We start from the raw sequence: 25,130 nt of genomic DNA, 5'->3' as shown, positions 1-25,130 counted from the left end.
TCAAGTGGTGTTGATAATCCTGAAATGCTATTGATTTCATTTCTCCAAGGATGTCATCCTTCCAAGGCCCATTGGCTGACAGTCTGTCTACCTGAGAGTCTCCATTTGCCCAGATACTTGCTGTCAACACTTGTCTGGAAGAGTTGTCCAGCTGATGAGATTTTAAAAAACTGAGATCCAGTAGGACTTCAGCGTGGACACTGGCCCACTGAGAACCTCTTTGAGTGCCGTAGTGATTGGATACCAGCTTGGCAACACCCAATAGAGAAGGTACATCCTTAAGAGAAGTAATATTTTTCAATGCCTGTTGCCTTATAGCCAAGTTAGGTAGCCTGAATCCCCTTAAGGACACTGATAGGAATGTATCAATATCCTGTACCTACTTTCTGGAAACATTGCTTGTAACAAGCACACTGCTGTTTCATAGTGCTGGTAGTGCTTATTGACCACAAAAGTCAAACAGCTGGTCCTTTCATTTGTTGTCTCAGAGGGAAAATATGGTGCCTGTATTCATACAGGGATTGTTTCCCTTTAAGCAGTTCTGTCTGCACCACAGAACATTTTCATTTTTACCTGCCACACACTTGAAAATGTGAACGATTAAGTGTAATTCCAATAGTCTCACGAAGCAGAAGACATTACCTCAGGTGAACTGGAGTTCCCTAAGCAATCTTTCTATTTGGACATTTTCACAGTGGTTAATGCCGTAATAAGTTATTTGACTCATAATAAAGAAACTGTAGGGAGAAAGACAATCTTTTAAGAGCCTTCCTTTCTGTTCACATAATGAATTGGAGCTTTTACACAACGTTAAAGGCCCTCTTCGCACACTACCTGCAGAAGGAAGATGACTTTATAAATTACCTGGTACAGCGTAGAGTACTCTCGTAACACAGGTGCTTAATCTACAAAAGCCTGTACACAGCTAGTAATGTAGCATGTCCCTTCCAGCAAAATGACGGTAATGCATCTAACCTGTAGGCGGTGTGTGGCTTCAGTGGTCCGTCACAGAATCTGTGTTGATTGGGATCACACTTTCCACCCAGATTCTCCATCTCTGCTCCAAGCTTAATGTTAAAACTCTTGGAATTGCTGTCAGGACTTTCAGCACATTTGCTGGCAAAATAATTTGTCTGGTACACTCGAATGGAGGCGTTGTGCCTGTAATCCAAGTAGGAAGGGAGAGGATGCTGTTGTTCTGGCTTCAGCTCATCACTGCCTGAAGAAGAAAATCCACAGTCAAGGACAACCTTTCTTGTGATTTTACTGATTTCAATTAGATTTCTGAAGCAGCTGTCCCATTCTCAGGTGATCTCAAAGGTTACTGTGACAACCTGATGAAGCTGCTTTTAATTTACTTTTTTTCTAAAATAAAATATATTATTATAGTAATAAACATAATATAAATATGTGTGCACACATAGCATCATGTTTCTAGGAAGTAAAATAAAATAGCTTATTGCATCTTTTGTGTCCCACAACTACAGAAAGTTGGATGTCTCCCCATAGCGAAAGCCAACTCAATCTGCCAATAACCATTGTAGTGGAGTTAATTAGGAAACGCCTATAACCTAGAAAATAGTGGAAAAGATAAGAGCAATCATGTCCCAGGCCAGCACTGTCGTCCAACAAGGCATATTCCATGTGCCATGATGGTGCGGTAACAGCTCTGAGCGTGGCTCTCTGTTGTCTTGAGTATAGCATAATCCCAGTCCCAGTGTGGCCCCTCCCTCAGAGCACTTTAAAGACCTCTTCCCTGGTCCACCCAGTCTGCTGTGTGTTTTGGCACTGCAAACTAGTCTAATGTTGGCTGAAGAAAAGCATAATGAGGAAGACAAATACTATAGCGATCAGATGTCACTTATAGGGAATGTCACTGAGTGCTATCATGGAGGTTCATTACTGCACCCTGGATTCTTGTTTTATACAATTTTCTCAAGACAGGTGGATCTTGGAAATATTTTTGTTGGCAACAGTCAAAAAGGAATGTTGAATATGTATGTTATAAATGATATTTACATGAAAAAAAGTGATATCTTAGGTTACCAGATTACCAAAACCCACCTCTGTGAACACTGATAGTGCCGACGCAATGGCTGCAGAGCACTAGCCTGCTTTCTGGAGTGTGAGTTCTTTTTAGTTTAAAAAAAAAAAATTCTTCATTGCCACCTAATTAAAGTCTTTCCATAGCTCATCAGTTTATCTTCAATTATGAGGTGTGAGGAAATCTGGGACGTGCCACTGACTTTTGAAATTATTTAATCAATTATGCAGAACCAGCTTCAGAGCAATCAAATAAAATGTGAAAGTACAACATAGAAAGGTGGCTATAAACCCAGTGAGATTACAATACCATTTCACCTAGAAATGGCTCCAGTGTTCGTCAGGTTTAATGTTTTCTTATAAATGGATTTAAATGATCAGGAATGCTTAAGAAACTCATGTTTGCTACTTAAGTAAATTTGAAAAATACAAGAAAAGTAGAATAAAAAAGGAAGGTAAATGAAATCAATATGGATAAAAAGATTTTGTGTATAAAATATATGAATGCTGTGAACACCTGTGAATACCAGAACTCAATGGTAAATATACAATGGTAAATATACAAATATCCATCACACCCCTCCTACAGGTAGTCTGACAAATAATAAGCTCCAAAAAGCATACTTTGTGTTTGTGTAGAATGCTGTGATAATAATAACTAGTATTGGCTGGTCAGTAAGAATTAGGTAGAAACTGAGTAACTCAAGAGACCAGGGAACTTGGCAAAGAAGGAATGTTTCTCACGATCATTGTTCCCTTCTTTCAGCTTTTGGATATTTTTACCAACTGATCCGTGGCTTGGGAGTGTACAGCTGTATGAGATATTTGATAAGGGGAGGGAAAAAGATTTGAAGCATACTGCTATTTAATAGTAAAACAAGGAATAATGACCAATGAGTGGTGAAGATACTTGAACCAAGATATATGCAATGGATTTCCAATAGTGCCTGGCACGTAGTAAGGGCTCATTAAATGACGACTTTTGTAGCTGTTATTACTCTCCCATTTGCTGAGTCCACACAGTAATAGGCTTTATTGCCATCAAATCTTTTAGCAGTTTCTTGTTACATCTCTCTTTATCCAAAAAAGATGGAACGCAACGACATAAAGTACGTTAATAAGTTTTTTTTTTTTTTTTTTTTTTTTTTTTTTACTGTTTTCTACTCTTAAAAAACTTGTTCTAGAAAAAGCCCCTCATCTGACCTTTGGGAAAACAATTCTGCATCGCACAGTAGATTGAGTTAATTTGTGGGAACTTACCATCAGCCTCTCTCACCACCACTGTGAAATATTTCACAGCTCCATTGGTGTCACTGAACCAGCTGCAGTTGACAGTAAAATTGATGGAAGATTTGCTAATTAGCACATCCTTTTCATTCACACGGATGTGTGGAGGCGGAGGTGGAGGGCCTGGAAAGGGAGGTGGGGAAGAAAGTAAGAGGGGTCTCTCAACTCTGCTTTCACATGAGGCACAATAAGCCAATGAAAGGAAGGACTCCACACACATGAGTATGAGATGGTGACCGTGAGTGTGTGCTTAAAGGTAATCAAAACTCTCCTGCTTTCCTGATGAGAAGTAGGCAGCGTGATTTGCCAGCGGCACATTAAACCCAGTGAAGAGGCAGCTCTGCAGCAGGATTTCCTGAAGTTGTAACATCAAATTGCTTAAAAGCTCCATTATAGCTTTAGCTGTATCAGGCAAAGTGATACATTTAAATACTAATTCACTCAAGTGCTTTAGTATTATTTAGCTGGTTTGTTGTCAGAATCTTTAGCTCAGAGAGATGTTTCTATTTCCTAGAGGACTTTTAGGTCATTTTCAAATTATAACAGAATGAACCCCCTGTCAGTGAGCAGTGGTGGTGGACTTAACAGAGAAAGATGCTCAGACCCATTGCCCCATGTGACAGACGTGCCATGAGAACACCCTTGGGAACACTTACGATCTATCATTGTGATGGTGCTGTCTTCCACCACCTCGCTGGTCATGCCAGCTGACTGCACTTTGATGGATATCAGGTATCTCTTATGGGGCACCAGCATCATAATGTTGAGCAGGGATTTTTCTTTCTCCAGTTTCCTGGAAAACTCAATTTCTTGGGTGTCCATTTTCCGACATTCAATGCTATACCCGTCAAAGTCAGAATCGGGAGGGATCCAAGAACAGGCAATGGCTGTAGAGTTCTGAGGGCGGCAATGCAGGTTTTGTATCTTATCTGGCTCTAAAGGACAGAGAAAAGGCACATTTCAGTACTCTGGGCGACACACTGTTTTCAACTCCAAGATCTAAAGAAATTGTGCCAAATTTATTTGGATTTCTTTTCAGGAAAAAGTTCTCAAGACTATCCAAAAGAAGTTATGTCTGCCAGTCTCCTCTAAAAAAACCCATAAAAAGTAAAAATGCTATTCCTTTAGAAAATCATCAACTGACAGCATGCATGGAAATACATGTACATAGGGGGTGCTGAGAGCAAGTGGCAGGAGGCCACTCAGACAGAGGGTGTGGCAGGGAAGTCTAGAGGTTAAGCGTGTGGCTCACCCAGCCTGAAGACAACTTCTGTTTCCTGGCTATATTCACTCTTGACCAAACCACTTGATGTCTATAGCTCAGACACAAAATGGGGAGATTAAGAGTACCTGCTTAGTAGCAGTGCCACAATTATTTGAATAGTTGACACAGCTGGCAGCCAGCCACCTGGGACAGTAACTGACAAGATACTTATTCATTAAATGCAAGTTCTTAGAGTGGGGAGATGACACGTGGCATGACTGACTTGTCCCCCTCTTGGCCCTGACTTCTGTCTCCTTCCTCCATTCTTTGCCTGCCTCTCCCTGTTTACAAGCCCTTTGCTCAGAACAACAAGCCCTTGTTCGGCCATGTTGTTCTGTCTCTTATTCTTACTGGTGTTCATTCTTCTCTTCCTGACAGAGTACTTGACACATAGTAAGGACTCAAGAAAGATAGCCCATCTTACGTATTGTTGTGAATGACAACAATGAGTAAGATTTGATATGAAAGAAAAGTTCTTATGAGACACCCACATATGAATAACCAAATAGATAGTTATTTTAGATAAAAAGCTTTCAATTTTTAATTATAGAATCTAAGCTGTTTGAAAAAGCCTTCAGAGGGACTCTGGCCCTGTGCTTTCAGTGTGTGTTGAAGGGAATGATGCTGTGGCTAAAGTCCTTGACTTCAATGAAACAGGATCCCACATGGATGTGGGTTCTAATCCCAGCAGCCCCGCTTCCCATCCAGCTCCCTGCTTGTGGCCTGGGAAAACAGCCGGGGATGGCCCAAAGCCTTGAGACCCTGCACCTGTAAGGGAGACCCAGAAGAAGCTCCTGGCTCCTGGCTTTAGATTGGCTCAGCTCCAGCAGTTGCAGCTACTTGGGGAGTGAATCAACAGACTGAGGATCTTCCTATCTCTTCTCCTCTCTGTATATCTGACTTTCCAATAAAAATAAAATCTTAAGAGTAAAGGCTACCCATTGTCCTGTTGATATCGCACAACGAGTGACAATTTTCAGATGACAAAAATCAAAGGAATCAACTATGGAAAGGGCTCACAGAAATACTGGACACTATGAGGAGGGACACTCGGGGAACAGGCCCTACCTTTGCCCAGCTGTTAAGATAGCATGTTTACACATCTACATTCCACACTAGGGTACCTGGGTTTGATACCCAGCTCTGGCACCTAACTCTTGACTCCAGCTTCCTACTAGTGTGGATGCTGGGAGGCAGTAGTGATAACTCAGGTCATTGGATGGCTGTAACCCACAAGGAAGACCTAGATTGCATTCCTGCCTCCCAGCTCTGGTCACCCTAACCCAGTCCAGGCCATTGTAGTCAACTGAGGAGTGAGCCCAAAGATGGATCAAGTTCTATCTACTCTATTTGCCTATCTATCTTTAAAAAACAAGCAGGAACAAAAGCAAGCAAGCAAGCAAACAAACAAAACCCCTTTAAAACACAGGAAAAAAAAAAAAAAGGAAAGAGCTATCATTTGGCTTTTAGGGCATCAAGTAGGAGTTGGTGTCCCTGGCCCTCCTTGTACAACAGGTCATTCTTCAACTCATGAAGAATCCATTCATAGATGATCTTCAAGCAGCTATGTAGACCTGGTAGCAGTCCCTTGCAATGGCAGTACCTAGTACTGTGATTTGAAGAAGAGCTCACCTTCTCTCTCTCGGCACATGCATTTTAGTAAGAATTCTTGTCCTAAAAAGTGCAACTTTAAAACACTCCGTCAATGAATTCTTGTTTCACAATAAGTTCTACAAATGTCAGCTAAGTCATAAGGGCTTAGATGAGGATGATTTAGACAAAACAGAAAAATGAGGATTTTTTTCAGGATAGGGGAAGGATTGGCTCTTGAGGCAAGCAACAATTGTGCCTGTTCAAACATTCATTGCTTGCTAATCTGTTGAACTTCCTTCAAATCAAGTCACCACTGAAATACCTTATAACCTTCTCTTTGAAATACTTAAAGTATTTCAAAATATTCTGCCTATTCAGTAATTATGATAATTCATGGAAAGAATAGCCTAGAAATTTGGTGTCAGCTCTCAGCTCAGTGCTCTGCTTAATGGATTAGCTAATCCAGACCATAATAACCACAGAGAACCCATCCTGTGTTTGCCTTAATTTACCCTTAGTTCTTATTCATATATTTCTCTGGAGACATATCTATCTGACAAAGTGCTTTTTGAATACTGCATGGATTTTAAGATAGAACTATTACACAGCATCAGTGCTTACTCAGTAAATGAAACAACTGCTTGCATAAATCTCCAGTTTTCAACTACATGTTTTGTCAATAACTATCTGATATGCTCTTGGGAGCTACATGTACTAGGTATTTTTGAAAAAAAAAAAAACCCTGAAATTCCTACACTGAAAACCTGACTTTATTTGAAGTTTGTTATATTGCTTACCAAATGCCTTTGGGAAGAAACTGGTGTATGTTTCACTGTTCAAGTACATTATCTGTAAGATATCCTAATTCCTTTGTTTCTAGTTAGTTCCTTTCAATCTAGCCTCTGCGCTGTACTCAAAGGGACTTTCTAAAATGTAGACATAATCAAGAAATTATGTAACTGAACAGCTCTATTTGGTTTAGAACAAAGTTCAAAGTTGTTAGCATGCACATAAGACATTTTATGATCTGATTCTCTTAATTGCCTTGGCCAACTAACTTTCTGTTTCCCCACTAGCCAATCTTTCTTTCTCTTTCCTGACCTTGGAATACTTCCCACTTCTTTCCCTGACTCTAGCTGGTGAATCCTGTTCTTTCCTTTGGTTGCAATTCAGAGGTCTCATCCTCATCTCAAAATTATCTATTTAATGATAGCATCTTCCAACCAATTTTAAGTTCCAAGAAGGCTGAGATTATTTATTTATTGTCCATTATTGTTAATGCTGACTGAGTTTAAAAAATCTACATAGATTTCTGCCTGAATTCAAATCCAACCAATTCCAATTAAAATGTGGATTTCAACCAAACCTCACTGGAATAAGATGTTGACCATACACTCCTCTCATTCCATCTGAGAATCAAGAGTAGCAAAACATGTCATACTTGTCCTCACAGATCCAAAAATTGGTTTGCTGTAGGTTTTCCAGGAATCACCGCTGACAGTCTTGACACTGAATTGATAAGATCTTCCTGGACGAAGACCATACACAATGCGTCCTTCCGATTTTTTGTTGCTGTAGGGGTTGAAGACTGTGAGTGCATCTCTGGGGAGCCACTGAAGCTCAAAGTCATTGTAGTCTGTCCAGTCTGGGGGTCCCTTCCAGGTGATGGCCAAGGATGTGTTTGAAACATCAGCAAATGACAAAAGGCTGGGAGGACTTGGGGCTGTACACAGGAGAAAGAGAACAGTCAATGATTACATGCATGGTTTAGCATACAAAGAAGACAGCTAAGCAATAATAGGCACACACTTAATGTGCTTTGTGTAAGAGACAATCAGAATTAGTGGTAGGGGTTTTCTTTTAGAGCTTACTACTGAGTTCATCCCTTGAGTGTTATTATGTACCTCTTCTTTAACATTCATAACTAGAGTTGCCTTATCAGGGAGCATGAGTACACCTCAAATGAGTTACATGTATGAAGAATCACTTCATCAGGTTTTGGGGTGGTAGGGCTGGGGTCCATACACAGTTATATCTCAAAATAGCCTCAGATAGCATAAAGATAGCAGTGTCATCTCTGTGTGTCTAGGCATAAAAATATTCAGCAAGAACTACTAATTAACAACACAACGATGATGTATGATTTTTCCCCATCTTAAAGATAAGAAAACCGAGGCTAAGAGATGTTCAATGATCTGTTCAGCTCAATATAGATACCTGGCAGAGCTGAGCTAAGGATTCCTCCTTTTTGCTAACATCTGTATCCTTCTATCCTGTCTCATAGAGCTTTCCCACATTTAGGAGGTAGACCATGACACATCTTTATTGAGAGACATAGCCATTGCCGGCCAACATCTGGCCAGCGATGTTTGGGCTTCTTACCTGTCCTACCCTCTCCTGTGACCTGATTGCTGAGGTCTCCACTGTGAGTTACCACACACAGTGTGTATTTTCTTCCAGGGACCAGGCCGTGGAAACGCCACTCCGTCAGGTCCTTATGTCTCCAGTTTTCCTTCTTTGTGCCATTGGGATTGTAAAGAATCAGCTCATAGAAGTCAAGGTCCCCAAGCGCTGGACTCCAGCTGAACCAAAGGCTATCTGTCATGTTCTGATTAGATCCCTTGAGATGGCTCACAGGCGCTGGCACTGAAACACAGGAAAGGCTTCTACTGAGAACAACACAGAGACAAAGACATCGGGGCCCACCGGTGAGAACATGAGTTGTGTTGGGCATGTGGGTGACAGTGCATACTTATGGAGGCAGCTCTTGTCTATGTTTCAGGTTATTTAAGTTTAGGGGTGGGTCAATGAGATGTGGTGGAACTTAAAACATAATGAAACAGGTGGTGACTTCTTGCTAATATGTGAAACAGGTAAAATGGTCTTCAAAAATAGTTTATCAATACTAGGCAAATGGTTTTTCATTTTACTTATACATGACTAGGAAAATATTGATGAAGATTCCATCTCACTGATGTCCACCATCTTTTACCACACCTCTCTGAGTCTATTTAGTTTCTTTCTACTTGCTTTCAGGTTCTCAGTTCTCTCAGGCTCTTACCAAAACTGTGCATGCAAATCTTCATCAGGAAAAGGAGTGTAAACAGTATCCCCTGCTACTGTATCAATTACTCAGGACCCTTAGCCTCAGAGGTATTTAAGCTGTGTTTTCCTTTGGAGAATGAAGACAGTGGTACCCACTTGAAATGTTAATCAGCAGATAATGGAAAACATGTAGAGGGCAGATTATTCTGGAAATGGTAACATGCAGGCATGCCTTTCTGTGGCCCAGGCTCATTGCCATGCTGTGTTATTCCCTTCAGAAGGCAAAGACTGCCCTGGCACTGTGGTCTTCTCATGGCATTTCTCATCTTCAGGCTCTCACTGAAATACCTTCTAAAGGAGAGTCTTATCTGACCAAGTCATTATCATGGCACATTTTTAATTTCTTCCACAGAAGTTAAGGCATTCCAACATCATCTCATTTGACAATCTGCTCCCCAAACCCTGCCCCTCTCTCTCTCACTGAGAGTCCTACATGTCAGGGATATGGTGTGCTTTGTTTACTGTCCTATCTCAGCAATGGGCCATGTTCTTGAGAGAGTGCCCGAGAACTATGGTAAGAGGAAAATGACTCAAATTATGGGGACAGAAGTGATTGTATTTCCTTTTTTTTTTTGTTCTGAATATGTTTTATTTGCAAAAGTATGCGGGAGGCTGGATTTGATCAACTCCTTGTTTTGATCTCATCTAGTATGGTGTTTCCAATTCACAGAAGTTGCTGCCTATTTGTCCTTCTCCAGACCTTCCCTCTAGTCCATCATTTAGGAGGTGGAAAGGTATAACTTGAATAGAAGCACAATAGATCAGAACCCTCTTGTAAAATCTGCAGCAAGTGGAAGAGTCAGATTCATTTTTCACCATGTCTTGTGCATCAAGAAAAGCAAAGTCGGTGTAAAGACTGGCCACAAAGTATTTATATACGATCCAAAGTTTGATTTAGACTCTGAAAGGTAGAGGATCACAACATACTCTTGCGGTATTTTCTTGCTTGCATTTGGTTCTTACCTGTTCTGCCAAACATGAAAGACTCATTAGAGAGCTCTCCACTGTGAGTTACAATCACCATTTTGTACATTCGGCCTTGCAGCAAGTTCTGGAAAGAGAAGCTCTGGACTTGGGGGTCAACTTGAGCTCTCTCCTGAAGAGTGCGATCAGGGTTGTACAGAAAAATGTTGTACCAGTTGAGCTCCCCCTCTGAGGCTGTCCAGCTGAAGGACAGGTGCCTGGTTGAGTTCTCTGTGATCCTCAGATTGGTGACAGCTGCTGGAACTGAAAAAGTCAAGGGAAGGAGAGTAAGTTTTGGCCTGGCACCTCTCAGGACTGACACGTAGAAGGGTGCACTGCAACTAAAGACACGCCATCCCTGCCTAAAAACATAATGATCCCCAAAGCAAAGAAATCTAGAGTTTTGGAATATATGTTAAAATTACCATTTAAAAAATCAAAATCGTAGGAGAATGAAAAAAAAAAGCAGGCACGAGAAATTATTTCCACATTCATCTTTGGGCCATAGAATAAATATGAATCTGATCTGCATCGTCAAATGTTTTTGTGATACTATTAAAGAGAAAGATAAGAGATGAGCCAAAACCATTAAACTATTTATTATATGATTTTGCTGCCCCTTAAGTGCTACCTGTTGGCAAGGAGGCCAGGTGCTCGTGAAATGACCTGTTTCCTACCTGCTGGAACAGCTACTGCCTGATGCCTTCGAAGTCTTAAAGATGCTGATAGAAACACCTGAGTTCTGTCTACACCCCTGATACTCTCTTAGCCTCATCTTGTTCTTTCCTTTCATCAAGATAATCAGAACTTGATATTTCATATGGTTCAACACTTTGTCCCATTAACATTCTATAATACTAGCTGAGCCATCAATCTCATGCACTTTATGCATTCAACAGCATTTCAGTCCCAATCTTCCCCTTCAGGACACTTCTCATTGCAGCTAAGGGCCATACTTCCAGATGCCTGTGGTTTCCTGTCCTTGTGAGTCACTCAGGCATCTCAGATGCAACACAGAACTAGACCTTGTAGATTTCTCCTGGATTCTTCTTCCTTCTGTTTCTCTTCAGTTAATGACATCACTTTCTACCACACTCTAGGTAGAAATTCTGAAATCTTATTATTCTACAGATAGTCCACTCAGCTTCCAAGTGCCACCTTATCTAATGTAGAAACATTTTTTTGATTATAGCCATGGTTCTTCACCATGGCCCTTACATCGGAAGCCTTTCAAACTCTATTTGTCTGCTTGTTCTTGTTCTCTCTGCCTCAGCCACACGAGCCTCTTCATTATCTCTAGGAGTCTTTGCCTTGCAGTTGGCTCTGCTAGGAGATATTCATTCCCCAAATACTTGATGATTCTCTTTCTTACTTCTTTTAGCCTTTTATTCAAATATCACTTTTTCAAGGAATTGTTTAAAGAGTATACTCTCTAAACTGTAAACTCCCAACAACTTGTTGCTCTGCTTTCCTGCTTTTTAAAATTGTTAAAAGATTTATTTGTTTTATTTGAAAGTCAGAATTATAGAGAGGGGAAGAGACACAAAGAGAGATCTTCCATCTGCTAGTTCACTCCCCAAATGGCCACTATGGCCAGAACTGGGATGGTTCAAAGCTGGGAGCCAGGAGTTTCTTCTGAGTCTCCCAGGAGGGTGCAGGGGCCCAAGGCCTTAGGCTCTCATCCACTGATTTCCCAGGCCATTTAGCAGGGAGCTGAATTGGAAATGGAGCAGCTGGGATACAAGCCAGCACTCATGTGGGATGTCAGAGCTGCAGGCAGAGGCTTAGTCTGATGTACCACCGTGCCAGGCCCCTACCCTGTCTTTCTGCTTTAAATTTTTTTCACTGGCATTTTTTACTATTTACCTGCTATAACTTTCACTGATTTGTTCACTGGCTTTTAAAAAACGATTTTTAAATTTTTATTGTAATGTCAGATATATAGAGGAGGAGGGACAGAGAGAAAGAATCTCTATCTACCAGTTCACTCCCCAAGTAGCCGCAACAGCCAGAGCTGAGCCAATCCGAAGCCAGAAGCCAAGAGCTTCTTCTGGGTCTCCCACACAGGTGCAGGGTCCCAATGCATTGGCCTGTCCTAGACTGCTTTCCCAGGCCACAAGCAAGAAGCTGGGTGGGAAGTGGGGCTGCTAGGACACGAATTGGTGCCCATATGGGATCCTGGTGCTTGCAAGGCAAGGACCTTAACCACTAGGCTACCACGTCAGGCCCTGTTCACTGAGTTTTTACACTACTCGAGGATAATCCTGAAGCCCACCAACGATTTTTCTTTTTTTAAATTCATTTTGGTTGACCTGGCATCTAGAACAGCGCCTAGAACACAGTGCATACTCAATAAACAAATGAAGTTTCCTAACCTCTGATCCCTTCTCTATTCTATCATTGCCTTCTGATTTGCCTTTTTAAAACAAATTATTATTGAGAAGCAGAGAGAGAGAACACCTTTCAACACTGTCCGTGCCTCTCATCCTACAGTTCTCACACAGCATTAGACCAAGCAACGACAGGCAGAGAGCGTCCGTCCGTGTGAATTACCGGTTCGGCCTTCCGTCTGGGCTTCCTTGCTGAAGAGTCCTCCACTCATAGTTAGAATCTGTATCTTGTATTTCTTGCCTGGCGTGAGAGCTTCAAACTTGTGCTGGTGCGCAGTGGCTGGCTCGGACCTGTTGCTCAGAAGAGCTCCGTTTTCACTCAGAAGTAGGATGTCGTATCTGTCTGCCACGCCGACAGCCTTCTGCCAAGTGATGGTTAAGGAATCACTGCTGTACGCATTGCTTGCAGTGAATTTCTGGACAGTTGCTGGAACTGCAGAAACAGCAGAAGCAGGACAATTGAGAGGGTCACGGAGGGCAAGTTAAACAACCAAGAACCTCGTGAAACCAGCTGCTTTCCTCTCTATGGGTTGCACTGACATTTTCTGGAAGATGTGAGGAGAAAAGCAGAGAAAGTATTTTCTTGTCTTGAAACGATTTGAAAAGTAGTTTGTTTTTTTCCATTTCTGCTCTGATCTTAGACAAGCTCTTAAAGTCAAGTGGGCAGAAAAGTTAGTGTGACACTAATAACTGTGGAATGGGACATCTAATGGAAAAATGCTGGACAAACAGACACCCAATAAATGTAGTTTAGATCACATAAGGATGCATTTTGCCTAGATTTTTATTCCTAACATTAATTCAAATCAAAATTTCAATCCTTGCCGTAAGCAGTAGTGTGCTTTTAGTCATAGCGCACTTGTCCCTCTGCACCTGTAGGGCGTTGGCTCCAGGTTCTTCTTTGGACAAAAGAATCCATGGCTGCTCAATTCAGTTCTATGTAAAATCCATAGTATTTGCATAAACTATGCACATGTCCCATGTAATTTAAGTCATCACTAATGACTTATAATATGTAATGTAATATACACGCTCTGCAAACAGCTGTGATACTACAATCTTTAGAAAAACAGTGACAAGAATGACAATCTATACATGCTCAGCTCACATGCATTCCCCCCTCCCACCAGGACATTGTGGAGTTACGATTAGTTATATCTGCAGAGGTGAATCCTACAGGTAAAGTGAGTATTTGCACTGCGTAGCTCTGGATGTGAAAGGCAAAGTAGAATTACTTGTTAATAATATTTCTGATCCTAGATTTGTTTGTTTCCTCATAATCTCCCTAATCTTTTCTATATAATCTCTTTTAGGAAATTGTGGCGGTTTGACTTGCCATCCATATAGCAATTTCTCCTAAATTTAAACTGGACGTCAGAGCTTTCTCCTGTTTTTGCAAATGACCTTCTCCTTGGATGTTCGGCAGCCACTCAGCACTCAAGACGCCATATCTTTTTTTCTCATCTCCTTTTCTGAATATCCTTATTGTCTTTTGTTCCTAAATCTTGGTCCATGTTTTAAAAAACAACAAAACACTTTAGCTTTCTACTTTCTTTCTTCTACATATTTGCAAACGCAAGTTATCATTTCTGTGTTCTAAATCTTACATCTCTTCAATCCACCTACTCTCTTTCTCCACGGCCACAAACTAGGACGGAATCATGCCTTGCCATAATCCTTTGATGATCTCCCTGGATTCATTAATTCCTCTCTTCCCTTCCTCTTTTCCTTCCTTCTTTTCTTTCTTTCTCTGGCTACATCTCATGGGATCTGATATCTTTGTTTTTATTTCTTCAAAAATGTTTTTTCCCTTACCAATTTCTTTAGTGACCCATAGGTCATAGCATTGTCTTCCTCAGGAAGTTTTGACTTTTTCATTTCTTCAGCAACATATTGGTCGTTCAGTAGCATGTTATTTAACTTGATGCTGTTCTAAAATTTTTAATATTGTTTCTGTGGTTGATTTTCTTTTGTGGCTTTTCATTTAAGAGAAGTATAGTAACTGTGTAATAAAGACTATAATAACCAGTGGTGAAGATGCAGTGCAGTATGCATCCCTACTTCCAAACTAAAGATGAACTCCCAAAGAAACTGTTTAATCTGTCATGATAATAGGACACTGGACTCTCTGCCATTGTCCATATCTACAGTGTAAGGTTACACTTACACAGAATGATGGACATGTCACTGTTTATGAAGGACTATGGTACTGCACTAATATAGGGGAAATCAGGGAAGATAGGGGATTCGGGGAAGGGATGAGGAAACCCTAGAGCCTATGGAACCTCATTGTAAGATAATAATAATCAATGGTGAAAGAAAAAATATGTTAGTAGTGGTATTTAAAAACAAAGAACATTACTCATACATTTGATAATTGTTCTTTAGTTATTAATACAGGTAAAGCAGTTGGCTCAGATACGTATTTTTTCTTCAGGAACTTAAGAGCAAAGGGAAATTTTGAAAAATACGGTCACAGAAGTCTGCCTACTAAACTGAAAAATTAAAGTTTAATATCATTGGGCAAATATGAAATATATTCAAGTGATTTCATTTCTAATTACTTTCATTTGTTTTTGAAAAATCTCTATTGGTAAGAAAAAATGCAAAGAAAAGGTGAGAAAGGCTCACACATCAATCGTGTAAATTCAGAGGATTTTAAATTTGGAAGATTTGGTTTTTGGATTTGTGAGTGTTTCATTCTGCAGGGTGGCCCTTGTCCAGGGGAGCACTCACCTGTCCTCCCAACTGCCTCAACCTGGTTCTTCAGGGACCCGCTGACCGAGGCAACCACCACACGGTACTGCTCCCCAGCCTCCAGCCTGTGGAATGTGTGCTCAGAGACCTGCTTGGGGATTGTCTGAGACTCCACCTGTTGATTCTGTCTGAAGGCGGTCACCGTGTAGGAATCAACATCTCCCCCTCCAGGAGTCCAGTTCACCATCAGGCTATCTGTGGCCCCGTTGGGAGAAATGTGAATATTTTTCACAGCGCTAGGAACTAAAAGAGGGAGGAAGGGAGAGAAAGAGAGAAGCCATCATTTCAAGAACAAAATTTTTAAGCCAATTTTTCATGTTTCTAATACTCTGGCTTCTCCTAAAAGAAAGTACTTGGGCAAAAATAGCACCCGTGTGTCATTTTCCTCTGATTCTTCTGACATTAAAGGGGGAAAATATAGAAGGTATTCACACCTAATGGATGGACCTGAGAAATACCAGTAAATTACAGAAGAGCTGGTAAGATTGTTTTGGATCAAGTCTAGGCTTTCTCATGTAGAGCTGTGAGACTATGGGTAAAATGCTTAACCTCAACGTTAGTTTTCTCATCAGGAAAATGACATGATGTTACTAGTAACCAGCCCATAGAACTGTGAGGCCTGAACAAAACCTGTATGGACGGAGCTTTGCTGTGAGCCTGACTCATAACCTGTCGATAAATGCACCTGTTACAGCGACATTCCTGAGAGCTCTAAAATGACACTTAAGCAGCGGAATTATTGCTGCCTCATCAGGATGCCTCCCCAACACCTGCTGTTTCCCTGGGAGCTGCTGCTATCCCCCATGTCATGCTTCTATATCAAGGTATCTTTCCCTTCTTGACATCTATCTTTTGCCCTCACAAATCCTCACTTGAAATGCCCAGGATACCTCACATGTTCAAAATCCCACTGAAGGTTTTGAATGTTTTTGGAAAATGGAATTACAAGGTATGCTTTATTTAAGAGCAACAAAATATCGAGGTCCAAGCTTACCATGGGGCCCACCAAAAAATTCACGAAAACTTCGTGTTACGAACAAACCATACACGGATTTCAAAATACTTTTATCCCCAATCAACTGGTTTTTTTTAATTCCATCTTTGAAAGGGCCCTTGTTATCTACACATGTTCAAGAACAGTATTTCAAGTTACCAGTTAAGCCTTCGATGAAGGCCGACTGTTGTAAATCTCCACTGATTGTCAAAACAAGAATTTTGTACCGGCGCCCCGGTGTGAGGGAGGTGAATAGAAATTCAGTGGCAGTATTGACAAGGTGAAAAGGAGGAAACACTCTCATGTCGCTGAACAGCAGCTGGATCTCATACTGATCAACGTCCCCCTCGGCCCGTGACCACGTCACACGCAAGTCCTCAGTGCTCCTGTTCCGCAGCGTTAGATCCTTCACGGGCTCTGGGACTAGGGAGAAAAGTGCCGAGACTTTAGGAAAGCGGCTTGCTCAGAGTCTACCTACACAACAATTTATGAATCACATGCCAGGAACTGGCAAACTTCCCCCCTTCCCCAGATAAAGTATTTGAACTACTTCATGCATAATTAAACAAGAAAAATGGGAAGCAACTATTAAGATTGTGATGTTTTTCCTGACATAAATCTTACATGTGAAATGTTGGTAGCATATAATTATAAAATGAGTTATGATCTCAGTCATAAAATAAAACAAGAAGCCTAAAATTTTAATGTCACAATGCAGGAGGACAGGGAAGAACAATGGGACATAGAGGCCTCTCTGCCCCTCTGCGCCTGCTGTTCTCCGCCCATAAACATTCAGTCGCTGTAGGCCATGACTTGTCTCAATGTCGCTAGATGTTACTGAAGTTGCAGTTTACAAATCAGCAAGAAGGAAAATTCAAGTTATGGATGAATTAGTTGCTCGGTGAACTTCAAGTCCAATCAATCATCAATCAGATTGTTACGAGCATTCCACTTACTTGTTCTCCCGTTGCCTTGTTCGCTGGCTTCGTAGTGTCCGCTTTTTGTACTAACAGTGACACTGTACAACCGTCCAGGGACCAGCTGAATAAACACACACTCATTTTCTGACTTGGGGATGCTTTTGGTTTGAACAAGGTTGTTCTTGTTCTTAATGGTGACTTCGTAGTGATCAAAGTCTCCAGTGGCATGCACCCAGGATACTTTCAAATAGTCACTCCTGGCTGAGTGGCTAACACTGACTCCTTGGACCTTATCAGGGACTGGAAATAAAAAACAAAACAAACAAAAAACAGAGAACAGCTAAAGGTTTAACGCTGCTGGGCGAGCAATGGATCACTGATAGCAATCTCATACATAAAGGAGAATGAGTAGATTTTCACGGTCTGTATTTAAAAGAGTATTTTTAATCTTTAGGTCACACATTTTTAGAGATAACTATTGCTGTACTACATGGAGCACTTAAATGAATGTTTAAACAGAACCTACTGAATTCATTCAAAGCCTATTGATTTGCACACACAAAATGTTGTGTTTAAGATCAGGGAGGGAGGAGAGACAGGGAAAGGAGGGGGAGCCCTATTCCCACAAAACAGAAAAATAGAAAATAAGAATTTAAAAAAAGATAAGGGGTAAAACTGAAAAAAGAATCTTGGTGATGCAAGAAGTGATAAAAAGTAGCCAAGAATAATGTACGTATATATAAAAAAAAGGCGGGAGTAAATAAATCGCATGTAGTCAATTAGTGCATAAAGGTATCCTACAGCATTAGCAGTTAAGGAAATGAAAGGCCAGAGTACAGTATCATTTTACTTCCATTTGACTGTAAAATTAAAACAATCCAATACACTCACAATTTTAATGTTGTATTTAGATGCTATGCAACTTCATAAGATGCAAAAAAAAGGGTAGGGCTGAACACAGGAGCCAACATAGTGACTATCTTGAGACAGAAAAGTGAGCTGGGAACCACACACTGGTGGAGATTATTATCAAGAGCCTAGCTTTTATTTCATGCAATGATTTTTCATGTATACAATCAATTATTAAAATTATCAACTAGAGAACATAGTAGTAATGATACTTTCATTTTTCATTTGGGACTGAGTTTTAACTCAACAATAGTAGTAGCTCATCACTGCTTGTTGTTGACAAGGTAATAGAATATGAATGTAAAGTACTGAAAAGCAGCTTGATCTCTGAGCCAGGGTAGTAAACTTCTGTCCTACTGCTGGAATAGCCTGTAGCCCTTCACTGTTGTCTTCTGTTTGGGCTATGTTAGAAGGTTTCTTTCTGCTCACATGCCAAGTCTGGTCCCAAGTTGTCTACTTTCCTCCCATAATGAGTATTTTGATATCTGTTTTGGTTTGGATGTTGCAGGTCCCCCAAAGGCCTATGCATTAAAGGTTTGATTCCCAAAGTCTTATATTAAAGGTACTAGGATGGTGGAAATTTAATAGAATGTTTGAAGGTGAGGTCTTTGGATTGAATTCCAATAATCAGCTATTAGAATAGAGCCTCTACAGTTGAATCCTAGTGGTTTCCTAACAGAGTAATAAAGAAGTATGTGCTCCCACTTGCTGGGTGGTACTTGGTGCCGCCTAGGGCACCCTAGCACCTGAAGCAATAGTCCCACCTGATTCTGGATATGAACCCCTGAAACCAGGATCCCCTTTTCCTTTATAAAGTGAGGAAGCCTCAGATATTTTGTTATTGTGATGAAGCTAATTAACACAGTAGCTAAGCTACATGTTGCATGATGTTACTCATATCTACAAAAGATGCAATAGCATTTTCCATGGGGTTCTTTACAGATTAGGATTTGTATCAGGTTGCAACTCAGCAAAAAATACGGGTGTAAGACCAGTTTGCTTTCTTCAGGAAGTTTACTTGCAACGAATTCCAGCATTGCCAAATCATCACAGGGTTAAGCAGAAGAGATTCTGAAGGGACCAGTGTGCATGTGTTAGGCCAAATCAATAATCCAGGCAATTTACTGAAGCCAAAGCAACTGTCACTGGAAGAAAAACTAGGCTGAACACCAGGCTCGGTCAACAAGGGGCTCCCCAGGTGGAACTGGAGGTAATTTGTGAGAATTACCCTGCAGCACGATGAGATGATGTGGTGCAGAATTAAAAAGGCTGATATTTTCACCCAGCATGTTGAACAAGAGCAAGAGAAAAGGAAAGGGCATTAAGATAATCAGCCAGAATCAACAAGACAGCAACTCGGACCTGCCTCTCTAGTTAAAATGATCTGTTAGAGCCATGACTTGCCCCTGATAGTCAAGCTCCCAAAGTCAAGTTCTTGCTGATAAAAGAATCAAGAGAGTGCTTTAAATAATCATTTTTTTTTTCTTGCGGTGAGATAGTTTCTCAGCAAAATGCCTTGCAATGTTAAAGTTACAGGGACAGGACATGCTCATGAGCTACTGCCCACGAGAAGCAAGGGTCTGGTAGCTGGGTGACATATTCCCAATTCTGTGGTGAGTTTTAGGCTCCAAGTTGGTGCAGTGAGACACTGACATAGATTGGGTTATAAAGGGAAATGTGCTTTTCCGTGCTAAGCCACTCTTGTGATTAGAATTCATGTTAGCTGAAGGTGGAGATGATCTCTCAGGTGTAGTAGCCACATCAGAGCAGAGCAGTCACATTTTTCTCTGGGGACTTTCTTTAATTGCACAGAACATGCTACGACTAGGTCATTCTAAGGAGTCTTTGCTCAGTAACACGAGGCAAATCAGTGAGTAACTTTTTGGAGTTCCAGAAACTATCTAAAATCCGGTGAAAGTCCTGGGCTGCCTCTCCTCAAAGAAACACACACACATCCTTTACTTCCCCAAAACTTTATGAGCAGTTTCGGGGTACTGCATTTCTTAAGTTCACCCATGGACCACCACATGCAAACACCCTGCTCTAAGTGATTTCTGCCTGTTTGCTCAAGGAACATCTATTGAGTGTCAACTGAGCTCCTAGTTTTATGCTAGGACTAGGATGACAACAAGGGTCCCAGTTCCTCATGGAAAAGCTAATAGTTTTAAATGCAAAACTAAGCCATTTTCCAACAGAAATGACTTGACATAATATTGATGCCAAGCATAAGCAGAAATCTCAGATGCGAACCCCATGAAGATAGATGCAGTGGGAAAATAGTAGCTGCCTAGTTCCATTCCAAACATGAATGACCTGATAGTCATTTTAGTTGCTAAAATTTTTTGGTTCCTAGTCCCAGGACTATAAAGATTCATGTTTTCATTCTGTGTAAACAAGGTCAGAATGGTAGCCTTCATCAACAGACATTTCAAATAGGACTTGGGGACCAAGAACTTTGTAGGGTCTGGAGTCATTCTGAATTACACTTAAATTCAGCATCTGAAACATAATGGTTGCTAGACAGGACAAATAAGTTGGTTTTTTTTTTTTTTTCTTTTTAACCATCCGGAACTTTGGCTTTCTGATGTGTAAAAATGGGACTAGAAACAGTAAGTCCCTCAAAAAGACAGTTTCTAAGAGTTAGTTATAAACCTGAAAAGTCAGACCTTGGCAACCAAGAAGTACTACCAAAACAAATAGAAGGGTATTTTAATAAGTGGGTAGAAAATGAAATTTAAAAATAAATAGATGTTTTGAAATTCACAAACTTCTAGGTCTGTGAAAAATGATTATTTTGAAAAATGATGCTTGTGTTTCAAATGTTTTTGCACCAAAACAAACTTATCTTTTCAGTTGTGTTTGCTATGCGCTTTTCGACTTGACTTGAACCTTGTTATTATTATACTGGAAGAGGATATAAATTCTGGCCATGACAACTGAGTTGCTCTTATTCTGAAAGTAGCACATACTCACATAAGGAGTTTCGGGTGGAAATCTGCAGAGTCTATGACAATCCTGTGATTGTGGTGGCCTTTCCTCGGATTGCTACAGAACTGCTGGAGCTCTGGTTCGCCCTGGGCCACCCGCCCCGTGGGTTCTGTGAGCTCTACACACATTCTTCTTACCTGTGCGTTCTTGGCTGAAGGAATGATTTTCATACTTGCCACTCCTCGTAGTTATCTTCACGTCGTAGAGACGGCCTGGCGTGAGGGAGCTGAAGGAACATTCGCTAACAGACTTGGCAATGACAAGGGACTGAACCAGCATGCCATCATGAGATAGGGCCACCACGTAGTTATCCACGTCCCCTGGTGCCGGCAGCCAGGAAACACTGAGGTAGTCACTGCGCCCTGAATTGTTCACGGTCACTCCACTCACGCTGCCGGGGACTGATTTCAAAAGGGAGGGTAAGAGATTAAAAGCCAGGGACTCAGGAGATCTGATGACACACCTCAGAGGTCAAGGAGGTTTCACTTTACTTTCTGACAACCCAGTGTCCTCTTTTTTTCTTTTAAATGATTTATTTATTTTATTATGCCATGGTACATTTCCATAGGTCCAGGACCACCCTTCCCCCCCGCCCCCGCGAAAATCCCCTCTCCTTCCTGATTTTCCACGTCATTAAAACAATACAGTCCTTCACAATCAGATGTAAGTCCACATTTTGCTATTTAAGTGTATCCTGTACACATCCCCTTAAATAAAAAGCCAAAAAATAAAATCAACAATAGAGAGAAAGAAAATTTCTAAGAACATGAAGTTAAATAACATGCTACTGAATGACCAATGTGTCACTGAAGAAACGAAAATCCAAGATTTTCCTGAGGCAAATGATGCTTGTGTGTCCTACGAGTCAGTGAGAAAACTATTAAGAAAAACAAAACTTATTTTTGACTGGATGAAAGTGAAAACAAAACTGTCACACCCACTGAGATGAGCAAAAACAGTACCGAAAGGGCTACTGGTCTCGTATTTTGCATGGAGGTTGCCTTGTTTCAGAGAGAACGTGATATTTGTCCTTTTGGGACTGACTCTCTTCACTGAGCATAATGGTCTCTAGTTGGGACCATTGGGTTGCTATTGGTAGGATTTCATTCTTTTTCATCAGCTGAGTGTTCTTAACATCAATCTGAGGGGGAGTCACGATAAAAATGCCAGCCATCTTTGTGGAGATCTCATCAGTCCAAAGGTGGTGTTCCCAGTTCCTGCAGAATGGGTGGTAAGTGGAGGCATCTTTCTGGGTATATATCAGGAAGTACACTGCAGGACACGGAGCCACCCAAAGGAATGAACGGGAACTGAACTTATCAATAGAGCAAGGGTGTTTGTTTAAGAAGGAAGATGAAGACATCAACAGCTCTTCTCAGGGTTAGGAGCTGTGAGAGAGTTCCCATCTTTATGCAGCGAAGCTGTTTACTGTCTGGTTAACAGTAACAAAAGGGACCAAGCTTGCCCTTCACAATGCATTTCCTGCCCTCTAGCGGCAAGAAGTAAGCCTGAAAAAGCCTGTTCTGAGAGCAGCAGCCGAACCAACCGTCAGCAAACAGGGCAATGAATACACGAGAGATGTGTGCCACAAACATTATTGAGAACCTAGTATTTCTGAAGTGAGTGAAGTCACTTGTGTAGATGGCAAGCTAGTAATTGAGATACTGAATAAAGTTTGTACTGTGTTAGGGAATAACTGCCTGGTACATAGCACTGCCTTTAGTGATCTCCAGGAAAACTCTGAAGCATAATATATGATCTACACTACCACATGCTTCATCGGTTGGCTAAGTTCATCTAATTGTCAATATCGTGACATATGCAAAAAACAGGATCTGCCTAAATGTTCTGATTTTGCGACTTAACTCCCAAAGTCTACCTTACACTGAAAATCAATCACTAAAAATTAGAATAGCACCCTACTGAACCTGCTAATGTGGTTACATGTTTATGGACACAGAGGTAAAGGTAAACTTTTATTAAAAGAAAAGATTTACTTGTTTGCACGTCAAAGTTAGAAAAGGGAGAAAGTGAGAGTCATAGAGACAGTGAGGTCTTCCATCTGCTGGTTCACTTTCCAAACCGCCACGATGGGTCAGGCTGCAGCCAGGATGCTGGCATTCAGTCCGAGTCTCCATGATGGTAACAGGAACTTGGAGCATCTCATGCTGCTTTCCCAAGCGTATTACAGGGAGCTGGATGAAAAGTGGAGCAGCTGGGACTCAGAACGGGGGGCCAGCTGGGATGCCAGAGGCTACAGTGCTGGCCTCTGAAGCTGAACTTTGAGTTAGTGTATTTATTTTCTTTACTCTTTTAGCTTTGTCTACTTTCCTCCCTCCCTTATGCCTTCCTTCTTCTCTTTCAGGAAGAGCCTGAAATCTTATTTCTTAATAAATATTTAAAATCAAGTAGATAAGATCACTGATCTGATTCTGAATTCACTAATAACTGTCAAAGTTTCTGTCATATTTTTAATCATTTTTAATTTTTAAGAAATTAGAGCATACAGTTTATGCATAATATACATTTTTTGTTCATGCCATTTCATTGCATTATGTAGAAAATTGTATTTCCTTATTTAGTACCACTCTTCTCTGACACACAGACTATAATGACATTTGCTTATGTGCTCAGTTCTCTGTCCTATTTGATGGAGGGCTCCTAAGGGCAAGGAACAGTATTTGGAGTGCAGCCATTATTAAGCCTTTGGTGAAAACTGTTTATAAAAATATATGTGGCTTAAGAATTATGTCGACTCAACTCTTGACCATATAAATTGGAGCTAATTTCATTTCTATTTCTTAAACCAAGAATATGATAGTGTATAAGGCATTTTCTTTGGGAATTAAAAAAAAATTCTCATTACTTACTGCCTTAACTAGGGCACAAACTTTTCCAAGGAAATCAACTGAATGAGAGACACATTTTATGTCATACAAAGGGTTTTTAAAATGATAGTTCTGATATGTTTACAAGAGAGTTAGAAAATTAATAATTCCCTTCTGCCCTTACCCAATACCTAATTTCCATTCCATGCACCTTCTGGGTGGTGTTCAAAGTTGGAAGGTCACAGATGGCTCTCTTTGAAATTCTTTAAAGTTCTAGAATAATCTCTTTGGAGGTCTCTTTTCTTCAGAGCTCTGTAGGTCACAGACACACACATGTGCACGTCTTACCTGTCCTTGCCTCCACCACCACTTGTCGAGATGAGATCCCGCCACTCACTGTGGTCACGACTACAGAATAGAGGCTGCCAGGCTTCAGGGAGTGGAAGTTGTATCTGCTGGTCTCACTGGAGACACTTTCATTTTTGATGACGACATTTTCATGGATCAGTAAGACCTGGTAGAATTCTATGTCTCCCAATGCCTGGGTCCAGTTAGTAAACAGACTACTGGTCATTCCCTGGTTGGTCACATGCAAGCCGGTTACTTGGGCAGGCACTAAACACAGTAGACAAAGGAGAAAAGAAAGGATACTTCATCATCTTAAGGAGGCACAAGAAAAATGAGCAAAAAAAAAAAAAAAAACCAAAACCAAACCAAAACAACAACAAAAAAACCCAGAGACTTGAAAATGCTAAAAATAACCTTTTGTTGTTGCTAGACTCTTGGCTCTACTTCCTTTGTCATGGAAAATTACACCCTTGCACAGGCTCAACTACGTTGACTCAAAATTATTTAGAATCCAAGGATGAGATGATGGGCACATAATCATTTTGATTTTAAATTTTAAACAATGTGCATTTCTATTTTTGAAAATGACTTACTTAATATGATCTTATCCATCCCTACACCATAGTAATGCAAATTGATACGAGCTATTTGAGCAAATGGGGTAGTGTTAGGAAACTCCTTCAACCTGGTGACTGAGTTATGGTATAGCAAACTAATTAGTTTTTTACTGACACATTCTCA

The 25,130-nt window shown here is 40.8% G+C and overlaps 1 protein-coding gene across 2 annotated transcripts in view; it reads right to left on the bottom strand.

Moving 5' to 3' along the window:
* Window positions 1–25,130, bottom strand: part of PTPRB (protein tyrosine phosphatase receptor type B) — a 106,568-nt gene that overhangs the window by 22,572 nt on the left and 58,866 nt on the right. For both annotated transcript variants that reach the window (XM_040990070.1, XM_040990074.1), the window contains 12 exons: window positions 24,390–24,656; window positions 21,351–21,614; window positions 17,353–17,616; window positions 16,556–16,819; window positions 15,382–15,645; window positions 12,809–13,078; window positions 10,256–10,519; window positions 8,570–8,833; window positions 7,629–7,910; window positions 3,987–4,265; window positions 3,304–3,453; window positions 976–1,219 (listed from right to left, as the gene is read on the bottom strand). In XM_040990070.1, coding sequence (XP_040846004.1) covers window positions 976–1,219; window positions 3,304–3,453; window positions 3,987–4,265; window positions 7,629–7,910; window positions 8,570–8,833; window positions 10,256–10,519; window positions 12,809–13,078; window positions 15,382–15,645; window positions 16,556–16,819; window positions 17,353–17,616; window positions 21,351–21,614; window positions 24,390–24,656 — 3,076 coding nt within the window. The remainder of the gene's footprint in view (window positions 1–975; window positions 1,220–3,303; window positions 3,454–3,986; window positions 4,266–7,628; window positions 7,911–8,569; window positions 8,834–10,255; window positions 10,520–12,808; window positions 13,079–15,381; window positions 15,646–16,555; window positions 16,820–17,352; window positions 17,617–21,350; window positions 21,615–24,389; window positions 24,657–25,130) is intronic.

Source organism: Ochotona curzoniae, unplaced genomic scaffold, assembly GCF_017591425.1.
Source record: "Ochotona curzoniae isolate NIBS_2020 unplaced genomic scaffold, NIBS_Ocur_1.0 contig_1014, whole genome shotgun sequence".
NCBI lineage: Eukaryota > Metazoa > Chordata > Mammalia > Lagomorpha > Ochotonidae > Ochotona > Ochotona curzoniae.
Note: the sequence above shows the minus strand (reverse complement) of the source record. Positions and strands in the feature narration are given on the sequence as shown.